Source organism: Mustela lutreola, chromosome 4 (assembly GCF_030435805.1).
Source record: "Mustela lutreola isolate mMusLut2 chromosome 4, mMusLut2.pri, whole genome shotgun sequence".
NCBI lineage: Eukaryota > Metazoa > Chordata > Mammalia > Carnivora > Mustelidae > Mustela > Mustela lutreola.
In genome coordinates, this window is record NC_081293.1 from 130,779,043 (window position 1) to 130,792,484 (window position 13,442).

General features: G+C 35.5%; 1 protein-coding gene across 3 annotated transcripts in view; it reads left to right on the top strand.

Annotated features, from left to right (window-relative positions):
- Positions 1 to 13,442, top strand: part of ANKIB1 (ankyrin repeat and IBR domain containing 1) — a 148,760-nt gene that overhangs the window by 101,464 nt on the left and 33,854 nt on the right. For all 3 annotated transcript variants that reach the window (XM_059171088.1, XM_059171091.1, XM_059171089.1), the window contains exons 8-9: positions 1,342 to 1,486; positions 3,332 to 3,498. In XM_059171088.1, the coding sequence (XP_059027071.1) occupies positions 1,342 to 1,486; positions 3,332 to 3,498 (312 nt within the window). The remainder of the gene's footprint in view (positions 1 to 1,341; positions 1,487 to 3,331; positions 3,499 to 13,442) is intronic.

The following is a 13,442-nucleotide window of genomic DNA, read 5'->3' on the forward strand; positions in this document are numbered from 1 at the left end:
GATTGTGCCAAAGACCAATGAGGAAGACAAAAAGACAGAGACAGAGAGAGGGGATAGGTTTCTGGATTGTGCAAATTCTGGAGCTGTCTGGAGTATTTACAGATTAGCTTAGGGTGTATAGGAGGAAGCCCTCTTTCACTGAAGGGAATAGTGAGAGGAAGGCAAAGATAGCTAAAGATATGGGTAGGTTCAGGATGTGGTAGGGAGGATATTAGAGAGGGCTCTGTTTTCTTTAAAGTGCCAGGATGGTACTGTGAGAGAAGGTGGAAATGGACCAGAGAGAGCAGATCTGATGAAGTCTCAGTTAGCTTGATTTTTTTTTTTTTTTTTTTGAATGCAGTTGAATTAAGACACTGAGAGAACCAAAGGGAAAATACTGCAGGCAGAATGGTCAAACTGTTGACGGTGATCACTAGAGAATGGTGACTTAGTTCCCTGGCTTTCCATATATTTCCTCTAGGTTTAAGTGTTAAATCACACTTCAAAAGCTAATTTGTTTCTTGTTTTTCTATAGAGAATATTAATAATAATAAAAATAAAACCCTGCTAAAATTTATAAATTCTTATTCTATGCCAGGCACCCAGCAGATACTCACACATTATATCATTTAATCTGTGTAACAACCCTCAAGAAGTGCTTATTATGACCTTCATTTTACAGATAGTGAAACTGAGGGACAGAACAGGTATATAAATTGTTGAAGATCATATGACTAGTAGTGGCAGACCTGGAATTCTCTAACTCCAAACCCTTCTCCTTAACCACTTGATTCACCTTAGGCTAGATTTCTGCCACTCTCCAGGATAACTTTTCCCTGCCTCAACTAGTGTGCCTAGATTAAGATATGCAACTTAATACTTATATAAATGAAATATAAAGAGGTAGTCTTTTCTTCAAAAAGGTATGCTGTCTTCCAGTGCCACTCCCAAATCTCTTGGATTAGCCATTATTTGATTCTGTATAATTGCTCCTTTTTTTTTAAAGGTATAGAATATTGAGAATTGAATATGACCTTCCTAAACCACTCATTTCTGAAACTTGGATACTGTTTCAGATTTTTAGAGAGGATAAAGTAAAAGAAGAGCACTGTGAAAACATATATAAAAAACATAAATACAGTATGTATATTCAGATATGTGTGTATAAGTGAATGAATGGTTGGACAGGTAGTAAGTATTCAATAAATAATGTTTTGAATTATATAAATCAGTGCATTACAACTGATATTTCATCCTTTGTTCATTGGTATTATTTTACTTATACTCTAACAGAAAAATTCATGGAATTTGCAAATAAATTATATTCTTCCCTTTTTTCTATCAATTGATAAATTTTATTAGGTTTTTGAATCTGAAAATTCAAGAGGGTGAAGCTCACAACATTTTCTGTCCTGCATATGATTGCTTCCAACTTGTGCCTGTGGATATCATAGAAAGTGTAGTTTCTAAGGAGATGGACAAACGATATCTACAGTTTGATATTAAGGTATGCTGCCAGTTATCCGATTTCATTTTCATTTTATGAAACCTGCATAACAGATTTTATTTAATTTTTTTGTTTTATTTTTCAAAACACATAAAATAATGGACTCTGATTTTGTCTCCCAGAAAAACTGCATGAAGGAATGGTGGCATGAAGTAAAGTTTTAAGCAAAAGCATTTTTTTAAAAGATTTTATTTATTTGAGAGAGAAAGAGAGAGCACATTTGCAAGAGCAGGAGGAGGGGCAGAAGGAGAGGGAGAAGCAGATTCCCCACTGAGGACGAACCCCAACACCATGACTCAAGCCCAAGACATAGATCTTAACTGATTGAGCCAGTCAGGTGCCCCCACCTTTAAAAGCAATTTTATTTATTCATTTATTATTTGTTTGTTTGTTTTAGAGAATGCATGCACATGTACATGTGAGTAGGGAGAGGGGCAGAGAAAGAGGGAGAAAGAATCCCAAACAGGTTCCACGCTCAGCACAGAGCCCAACATAGGGCTTGATCTCACAACTCTGAGATCATGACCTGAGCCAAAACCAAGATTTGGGCACTTAGAACTGACTGACTACCTACGCACCCTAAAGCATGATTTTATAGTTATGATAGATAAAATTAAAGTAAAAAATTGTAGTAGTAATTTACCAAACAACAAACAAACTTATTCAAAACTATTTACTCATTTGCCTGTTGGACTTTTGTAACTGATCAAGACAGTGTTCAGAGTAAATAACACCTATTTTTCAGTTTTCCAAAAGACATATTTTAGACTTCTAAATGTAAATATTCAGAAATAAAGATTATCAACTTGGAATGGGTTTTTTTCAAAGAATAGTTTCATATAATGAATTATAATGTTTCTTTTTTTCCTATATTTATTTTCATTTAAGAATTGTCCAGAAGTATGCAAGTTACTTTCTTGTGTGGTCTAAAAATTATACTTTGGGGATGCCTGGGTGGCTCAGTCAGTTAAGTGTCCGACTCCTGATTTCAGCTCAGGTCATGATCTCCAAGTCGTGGGATTGAGCCCCACATCAGGCTCTGTGCACAGCAGAAAATCTGCTTAAGATTTTCTTTCTCCCTCTCCTTTTGCCCCTCCTCCCCTATAGTCATGCACGCTCGCTCCTTCTCTCTAAATAAAGAAAAAAATTGTGCAAATTTTTTGTAGTCTAAACCTATGACATATGGACTTTTCAAAAAGATGTCCTGCTGTTTCATAACAAAACATCATAATCTGGATTTTTATGTATTACTGGGGTATCATTTAGAAATTTACAGTACTAATACAACTAATACTCATATAATTATTTTCCATCAGAAAAGCAGCAGATTGTATGAGAAAACGTTTTTTTTTAAAGATTTTATTTATTTATTTGACAGAGATCACGAGTAGGCAGAGAAGCAGGCAGAGAGAGAGGAGGAAGCAGGCTCCCTGTTGAGCAGAGAGCCCGATGTGGGGCTTGATCCCAGGACTCTGGGATCATGACCAGAGCCAAAGGCAGAGGCTTTAAATCCACTGAGCCACCCAGGCGCCCCGTAAATATTTTTAAATTATGTATTTTCTGTGTGAATAATTGCATTTTTGCTTGATCATCATTACCTGGTTTTTAGATTAAAGAAAACATAAATTTAAAAAGTCACATTGTTTCTAAGGTAATTATGTCTTTTTTCCTTCTTACTATAAGTTCCATACTTTTTGGTACTATTTTTAAGTATCTCTTGAAACTGATTTCTCCTTGTTTTTTAGTTCCCCCTTTTTTCCCTCTAAAGTAAATTGACATGAGATATGCTCTGAGAATTAAGAGTTAAAATATTTCTGTTATGTTTTATTATTGCTGTTTCAACAGGCCTTCGTTGAAAATAATCCTGCCATTAAATGGTGTCCTACTCCAGGTTGTGAAAGAGCAGTCAGACTTACAAAACAAGGGTCAAATACATCTGGGTCTGATACACTCAGCTTTCCCTTGCTCAGAGCTCCTGCTGTGGACTGTGGAAAAGGACACCTCTTTTGCTGGTCAGTATAAGAGAAGTTGGAATCAGCCTAATCCCCTTTCTCACAGCTTTTAAAGAGACTTTTAAACAGAATTAGGTCTTTAGAGTATAGTATATTTGATATCATTCTTATTAATTTAAAAAATGTGTGATGTGATGAATAGTCATAATTTATATTTATTTTGTACTTGATGTGTAACAAGCATTATGCCAGATATTTTCATATATTGAATTCTCCGAACAGTGCTATGAGTTCAGTATTGTTACTACACCCATTTTACAGATAAAGAAACTCAGGCATAGAGAAGTTGCCCAGGGATATGCAGCTAAGAAATGGCAGACATGGAATTAGAACCAAGCTCTGATTCTAGAACCCATGCACTTAAACTCTAGTAACAAATTGCTAAGAATAGACTAGAACATGTTTAGAACTTAAATTTTTTCTTAAAATTGAAGACTCTAGCAGTGATTCTTTTTTTTTTTTTTAATATTTTATTTATTTATCTTACAGACAGAGATCACAAGTAGGCAGAGAGGCAGGCAGAGAGAGAGGAGGAAGCAGGCTCCCTGCTGAGCAGAGAGCCTGAGGTGGGGCTAGATTCCAGGTCCCTGGAATCATGACCTGAGCCAAAGGTAGAGGATTTAACCACTGAGCCACTCAGACGCCCCAACTCTAGCAGTGATTCTTAACTGTGGATGCCTAGAATTAACTAAGACCCATTTTCCCAAATTTTCACTGTAGGCCCCAACAAGTTAAATTTTTGATGTACTAGGTTTTGGAGTAGGGCCCCCAAAAAGAGGCTTGTAGGAGGTTCTAATGCACAGTCCTAGCTAAGAATCAGTTTGTATGTCTTGTGTTTTTTAACTGTATGTCTATCAGCACTCTGCTTTATTCAGAGTAGATTCAATAGTTAACTGTTGGGGTTTTTTTTAGGTAATTAAATGATCAGAAAAAGAATAGCATTTGTTCTTCTTTTCTCTCATTTCCAGATTTATCACATATGCAAGGGTATACTTTAGATGGATATAAGACTACTTACTTACTTACTTATCAGAAACCAAAGTCAAATTATAGCACTGCTATACTAAAAAGGCATAGTTATAGAAATAATCCTATCCTGAAAGGTCTATTACTTGCCATCATCATCATTATCATAAGCTAAAAATATTTCTTGATTTGCCAGTCTATATATAGCAGTGAACTCTCTAGGTCAGGTGTCAGAAAACTACTGTTCCCACCAATTTTTATTGGAATACAGCCATACCCATTTGGGCCAGTTTATTTTCTGTGGCTGCTTTCAGACCATGGCAACATTATGTAGTTCTGACAGAAACCATATGGCCTACAAAACTGCCCAAATATTTACCATTTGGTTCTTTACAGAAGAAGTTTGCTAGACTTCTGTGCTAGGTGCTTGAATGAACTGATTGATGAAAGGAAAATCATATTGACTACTATGATGACTAAATCAGTCCCAGCAAGTAAAATAGCAACAGAATATTGAATAATAGGTTATATCCACGTGCCTTATAGTAATTTTTCAAAACATTTACAAGACAAATTCATAATTTTTAGTTTTACATGTTTTACTATTTACTGATTGGTTCTTAACTCTACCTCAGTGCCTCACCAGAAGAGGTCAGGATCTAGCTCAGAAGTACAAGTGAGTGAATGAATACACATGAGCTTAATTGTTCATAAATATATAGTCCTTAGATGAATATAAACTCACTTTACTATAACATAAGAATATTGAAGTTAAAAAATAACGAAGCTTCCTCTTTGAGATGGTGTGGAGTTTTTTCCAAAATTTAAGCTCATGTGCCTAAGGCACCCCACTATGTGTACCCTGTGCATCTAAAGTGATACTAAGCAGAGGAGCCTAGGTAGCTCAGTGGGCTAAACAACTGACCTCCTCTCATGTCATGATCTCAGGGTTTTGGAATGGAGTCCTGTGTCATAGGCTCCACGCTCAGTGAGGAGTCTATGTGACCCAATCCGCCCTCCACACCCGCCCCCTACTTGTGCACTCTCTCTCCCTTACACTCTCTCTGTCTCTGTCTTGCTCTCTCAAGTAAATAAATAAAATGTTTATTTAAAGAAATGGAAAATATAAATTAGTAAAAACACTTAGAAGTAAGGAGAAGAGAACATTTGCTAAGATCAGAGAATAATAAAGTTTTAAAAGGAAAAGAAGAACCTGTGATTAGCATTCTCTTATTAAGCTATGTGGTTTTTGTGGTCTGGCTTACCAGCTTTTACTACAGATGAGCTTTCACTCCTTGAGTATGTCACAAGTAATAAGTTTGGTTTGACTAAACATGACAGAACTAGTGGAAAAACCTACCAATATAGATTAAGCTTTAAAAGCTATATGAATCAATCTGTAAGTATATATTATCATGCTATAAATGTACATTTCTAGACCAGTGTTTGGAGAAATATATTCACTTATTCTTTCTCACATCCTAAAATATTGGGTTGGTTATAGTCAAGATTCATTGGCAACCGTATACTAAAACCACAGGCCCTCTGTTGAATTTTATCCTGGTTCAGGGGACCTGTGAATGGCCACATGGATTCAGGGCCACATTTGGTAATTATTTACTCTTTCTCCTATTCGTGAGAGTGGTAGAGAGCATAACAAATAGAATCATTTTCTGGATGTAACAATTCCAATTCTAAATCATATTCTAGAATTTTTACATCGCCTGCTTCATCTCTCTAGGCATTAATTTGCAGTCTCTGTTTTTACATTCTTACCTTCCTACTCTTATTTATGTAGTGTAAGAGCTTTACCTATAAGGAGAGAAATTTCTAAGAATTAAAAAAAAAAAAAAAAACGAAATTCTAAGAGTTCTACTGCCCTTATCTACTATTTCAAAGAGAGGCAAAATCTGCTATATGTAAAAGGAAGCTTTATAAGAGATATCTTTATAAAATAAAGGCATATGATTCTGGGTTTTGCTTCTTTCTTTCCCCAGAAAACTCATAAATACTCAGAAATATTCTTTAAAGATGATTATAAAAACCACAAGAAAAGGCACTAATAGCTCCTTTTTTTTAAGAGCTGCGTGTGACAGAATGAATTGAGAGCCATCCCCAAGGGATGTGTGCCTGGATATAACCAAACATATTTATTGATAAGAGGAAAGGTAGGAGTAGACATTTCCCTTCCCACCACAGTTTAGCCCTTTCTCTTGTCATTTGTTTTCACCCACCACTTCTTTGCCCTTATTAACTGAACGTAGAATACTTTCTCCCCCTAGCCTATATAATTGTATTTTGTCTGATTTGACTATATTACCCCTGGACATTGTTCATAACGTGAGCCAATGACCATCTCCCCTCTGTTTTTATTAAATAGAATATGCTACTATGTAACTTCTGTGCCCTCTGAGCAAACTCCAAATGTTTCTTCTCTAAAGCAACTCCTTAAAGATTTGCTCTCAGGGGCACCGGGGTGGCTCAGGCATTTAAGCATTCAACTCTTGATTTTGGCCCAGGTCATGATCTCAGGGTCCTGGGATCAAGCCCCACATCAGACTCTGCACTCTGCACGGAGTCTACTTGTCCCTCTCCTTCTGCCCCTCCCCCTGTTTATGCTCTCTTTTTGTCTCTAAAAAATAAATAAAATCTTTTTAAAAATAGAAAATAAAATAAAGATTTGTGGTCAGAAATACTTAATACCACCCAAATTCTGTTCTGTGAAGAGAGGAATTCAAATTTAACCTTAGGTATAGTGGCCATTTCCCTCCTCTGTTATCTCAGAGTATCCCCACTCCCTTCAGTCACAAGCATTGCCCCTGGAAATGGAGAAACTTAAATGGAATTCATCTCTTCTAAATCCATAGACAGTCAAATGTATTTTAGAGTTATTCAATAAAATTGACTGGCATGAATATTCTAAAAACAGTACTGTGTGGTTTTTAATGTATCAACCAGCTGTGGAACATTTATTTAGTGAACTATGCAAAGAAACCTATAAAATAGTGTCACCATCACCATGAGACAGATTGAACCCAGTAAGATTTGGATTATAGAGATACAACTGATAAGAAATCCCAGCCATCAGGTTTCTAGTCCACTGAAGTTTCCAGTGAATCAGAATACAGTGTGCAGACTTGTCAGGAATTTGGGAAATTTTACAAGTGAGTGTGTATTAGTGCATTAATACTATCATCAGCTCGTTCTGCTTTCCTCCAATATCCACAGTAAGGATTTTGATAAAGTCTACTTTCCTGTTAGGAACATGAATCTTGATTGAGTTAAAGCATAGTTTCATGCTTCATCTCCCCCCACAGACTTCACAGACAGTGGACTCTTTAGGAGTCCTCTGGGCAAAATAAATGTTGTTGTTTGGGGGCCCCAACAGTTGAGTCTCCTCTTGTCTTGTAAAATTAGAATCTCAGTTCCTTAGCTCTGGTTCAGGAAAACAATGTTTCCAGACTGGCAATATTTAACTATTTGTGTATCAGAGTCCTGCCAACAAGCAGAACTTATTCCCCTACTTGTCCTAGGCCCAGAAATGAAACTTGATATTTATTTGATAGAAACTGATCATAAGACCCTATTTAAATATCACATCTACTCTATACAAAGTATCGTGCTCACCTAAATAAATACTGTTGAAAGTTCAATTGTATCAAGTTTCAGTGGAGCAGGTGATTGACATTAATTGAAGACACAGGGCCTACATTTGGAGACTTAACTGCCACTAACTCGCTGTGTGACTTGTTGATAAACAAGCATCCTCCCATATAATACAGTAATATACTTGAAGCCTTTGTAACTGATGCAGTCAGCACAAAATGTACTACTTCCAAAGCCAAACTATTTGAATTCAAATCTCAGCTCATCTGCTTGCTATCAGTGTGACCTTTAGCAGAGTACTGAGCCTCTTCATGCATGTAAAAGGGGGATAATAGTACCAATTTCAAAGAATTGTTACATGGATTAAATGAGTTGGTGTGTGTAAGGAATTACAACATTGACGGATATTTTCAAAAATATTAGTTCTTGTTTGTTTAGAGAGAGAGAAAGAGAGGTGGGGGGTGGGACAGAGAAAGGAAGAGAATTTTAAGCAGGCTTCATACCTAGTATGGAATCCAGTGTGGGGCCGAGTCTCACAAACCTGAGATCATGACCTGAGCAAAATTAAGAGTTGGATGCTTAACTTACTGAGCCACCCAGGTGCCCCAAAGATACTAGTTTTTTAAAATTGTAATTTTTAGTTAACTTGTTAATTAAGGGAGAAAGTTGTCTAAAGGAGAATCATAAGAATTTACTTACACAGGACGGGTCAATAATAAAGTTCTAATTTCAGTGAACTGAAATTGTCAACTTTTTTTAAAGAGGGAGGTGTTACTTTTTTTTTTTTTTTTTACTGTACTAGAAACGTAATGTGATAAAAATTGTTACAACAGCAATCATATTACAGTGCATAAATGTATCGAAGTGACACACTGTATACTTTAAATTTACACAATGTTACATGTCAAATTTATCCCAAAAAATTGGGGAAAAAAAAAAACTTTTTTAAGATTTTAATTCTTTGTTAGAGAAAGAGCAGAAGTTGGGGGAGCAGCAGGCAGAGGGAGAGGGAGAAGCCAGCTCCCTGCTGAGTAGAGATCCCGATGTGGGGCTCAATCTCAGGATCCTGGAATCATGACCTGAGCCAAAAGGCAGCCAAAGGCAAACACTAAACTGAACCACTCAGGCACCCCAGGAAAAAAAATTTTTAATTAAAAGCTTACATAAATGAAGTGTTTCGATCATTTTTTCAAAATATTTTATAACATTTTATAATAAATTTTCCCCACCTACTTATGTTTTTAATCCAATTAATTAACATATAATATATTATTAGTTTCAAAGATAGAAGGAAGTTAGTAATGGTTCAGTCTTATATAATACCCAGGGTTCATTACATCATGTGCCCTCTTTAATGTCCATCATCCAGTTACTCCATTCCCTACACCCCTGCCCTCCAGCAACCCTGTTTGTTTCCTATGATTGAGAGTCTCTTTTGGTTTTCTCCCTCTCTGATTTTGTCTTGTTTTATTTTTTTCCTCTTCCCCTATAATCCTGTTTTGTTTCTTAAATTCCACATCTGAGTGATAATTGCCTTTCTCTGTTTGACTTTTTATCTTAGCATAATATCCTCTAGTTCCATCGCGTCGTTGCAAATGGCAAGATTTCATTTTTTTTGATGGCTGAGTAGTAGTCCATTGTGTATGTATGTGTATATACACACTACATCTTTTTTATCCATTCATCTGTTTATGGATATCTGGGCTCTTTCCATAGTTTGCTCTTGTGGACATTGCTGCTGTAAACGTTGGGGTGCGGATGCCCCTTTGGATCACTATATTTGTATCTTCAGAGTAAATACCCAATAATGCAGAAATTGTCAACTTCTTGGTGGGAATTTCTCATCAGATTATGAAACTTTATAGAAGATTTTTTGTTTTCCAGAATCCTTTGGAGCCACTGTATATTCCTGCCAATGATTGTGCATATTCAAAAATTTTCAAGGAAAGAGCCTTTCTTTAATCTTTTGATATTAGTTAACCATTAGTTAACATCCTTAGTTAAGGATTTTATATTAGACAATCTTTTTTTTTCCTTTATAACAAAGCACTTTTTCTCTTAGTGAACCCATTCTATTGGTGTGTCTAAATTTCAGTGGACTGTATGGCAAAATTCTTCTTATAGTTGCCTTGTTTTTAGTGACATTTTGAGGTGCAGTCTCGACAAGCACCAGGTCTGTCAGAATACTTGTCACCAGTCATCTGTGTCATGGTTAAAACTTTGTTAAGGAATTATATTCCAGTCTCTTTATTACTTGTCTCAGAATAACATCTCTCCCTGCACGTGACATAATTCAGATTATCAATCACATAATGTCTGGTAGCATTGTTATTACCATACTTTAAAGTAGTTGGGCTTATTTTCCCAAATACCTTAGTTTTAAGAGGCAACCACTAGCTCCCTTTTTAAATTTATAGACATTGGTCTAACTTCTTTTTTATGTAAAAAGCCTCTCCTTTTTATACCCACTGTTAGCATTGCGTTGGAAACAGCTGAATTAGAACATTCAGAAGTGATCCTGCTAATTGGGCTAGCACCTAAGGAAGCAGCAGGTCTGTGTCCTCCTGTGAGGTTCTGGAAAAGAAAATCTTTCGCTGTGTAATGCAACACAAGCTCAGAGACCAAACATACCAATAAGCAGTTATGCTCTTTTGAAGAAATAGCATTTATTTTTCAGACTCCATTTGAAAAACTGGGCTTTCCTCTCCACTGCCTCTCCCTCTGAGTATTTTCTCAGTTCTGTCAGAAAATGTCCTAACACCAGAGCCAGTCATATAGGTATTGATTCTAGTAGGTAAAAAAATATTCAATATATTTAATCTTCAGGGGGAAAACTCTTAAAATTAATGGAAATATTTTATTTCATTGACTTTATTTGTTTTAGATACTGCAGATATAGAAGTCTATTTTACATCCAAATTTTTTTAGTAAGTCATGAGAAATCTAGATTCTGTATTCCTACATGTATTCTCAAGCACCATATGGAAACACTATTCCTAGATCTGTGGCATATTTTTTACTCTGGTGTAAGCTAGTATATGTGCCAAATAAAATTAACAGTTATCACAGATATCCCTTCAATTTCTGGGAAGCAGAGCTTATTTTAATATGTACTAAAGCAAATGTAATATATCTACTTCCATTTTTTTAACTTCCATTTTTAATCAACTCAGTATTTTTTGAATGACTGTTAAGTTACCACTGAGTTACTAAGAAACATTATAAAACAGCAGTTATGGAAAAAATTTCCCAAATGCCAGATTCAGTAATGTCAGGAATTGAAGCAAACAAATTACTGTTTCAAGATAATTGGTTTTTTTTTCTTCAAAACATTTTAAGTATATAATTCAGTGGTATTAAGTACATTTCTAATGTGTAGAACCATTTCCTATCCATTTACAGAACTTTTACCTCATACCAGAGAGAAACTAACCATTCAGCAATGACTCCCCATCCTCCCTTAACCCCTTAGCAGCTGGTAACCACCAGTCTACTTTCTGTCTCTGTAAATTCCCTGTTCTGGATCTCTGATGTAAGTGGAACCATATGATATTTTTCCTTTTGTGTCTTATTACACATAGCATAATGTCTCAAGATTCATCCATGTTGTAACATAAATCAGAATTCATTCCTTTTTATGGCCTACTAATATTCCATTGTGTATGTATATGCCATATTTTATGTATCTGCTCATTTGTTGATGGACACATGGGTTGTTAACCATATTCTGGCTGTTTTCTGACTGTTTTGAACACGGGTGAGAAAGTTTTTAGTCATTGATTTCAGTTCTTTTAGGCATATCCCTAGGAGTGGAATTAATAGATCATGTAATAATTCTGTGTTTTATATTTTGAGGAACTACCAAACTGTTTTCCATAGCAACTGCATCATTTTAGATTCCTACCAGCACTGCATAAGGGTTCCAGTTTCTCCATATGTTCCCAACACTTGTTGTCCTCCAGTTTTCTAATAGTAGCTGTTTTAATGGGTTAAAGTAAAATGTTAAGATTTTTTTAAGTTTTTTTTTAATTTTTAAAAAAATTTTTAAATATTTATCTATTTATTTATTTATTTATTTGACACAGAGAGAGAGAGAGGGAATATAAGGGAGAGAGAAACAAGTTCAGGAGGAGAGGGAGAAGCAGACTTCCTGCTGAGCAGGGAGCCCTACAGAGGGCTTGATCCCAGGACCCCAAAATCATGACCTGAGCCAAAGGCAGATTCTTAACCCACTGAGCCACCCAGGTACCCTGTTATATTCTTAATATAGTAAAATATTGCTTCTTAGTTTGTAAGACTTAACTTCATTAGCAGGGTGTCTTAACAGACTTTAATTTTGCAAATATCTTTGTTTAAAATAACACATCATGATGGTGATGATGATGATGGAACTTACAGATTGGTTTTTACTCCCGCCTCAAAATGACATTTTGTTATTTACTGTAAAATTTCCTTTGTACTACAGAATATACCATCACATTGAATTAAAATAAGTAATTTGTAAATTCCTTAGTGCTTTTTAATGTTTGATTTTTATATAGCTATAGAAGAATGTAAAATCAAGTTACAAATGATAAATTGATGTGTTTCTTATTTAAATCTTGCCAAATTCCAGTGAGACAGAAAATTGGGATTCAGCAAACTCAAAAGTAAATTAGATTATCCTGTCACTTGGAGATTTTAACGTGAGGTAACAAAAAGAATGTGATGTAATCAAAAGAAAGGTAAAGTAGTCATCCTTCTATCACTCAAACTAGATTTTAAACCAAAGACTGTAATAAGAGATGAAGAAGAACATTATATCATAATAAAGGGGTCTATCCAACAAGAAGATCTAACAACTTTAAATATTTATGCCCTTAACTTGGGAGCAGCTAAATATATAAATCAATTAATAACAATGAGACTCATTGATAATAATACAATAATAGTAGGGGACTTTAACACCCCCACACACACAGCAATGGGCAGATCCATCTCAGCAGAAGATGAGCCAGGAATGACACACTGGACCAGATGGACTTAACAGATATATTCAGAGCATTTCACCCTAAAGCAGCAGAATGCACATTCTTTCAAGTGCACATAGAGCACTCTCCAGAATAGATCACATTTTGGGTCATAAATCAGGTCTCAACCAGCACAAAAAGATTGAAATCATACTATGCCTGTTTTCAGACCACAATGCTATGAAACTTGAACTCAACCACAAGGAAAAATTTGGAAGGGCCCCAAATACATGGAGATTAAAGAATATTCCACTAAAGAATGAATGGGACAACCAGGAAATTAAAGAATTTTTTAAAAATGCAAAAGCAAATGAAAGTGAAAACACAACAGTTCAAAATATTTGAGATGCAGCAAAGGCAGCC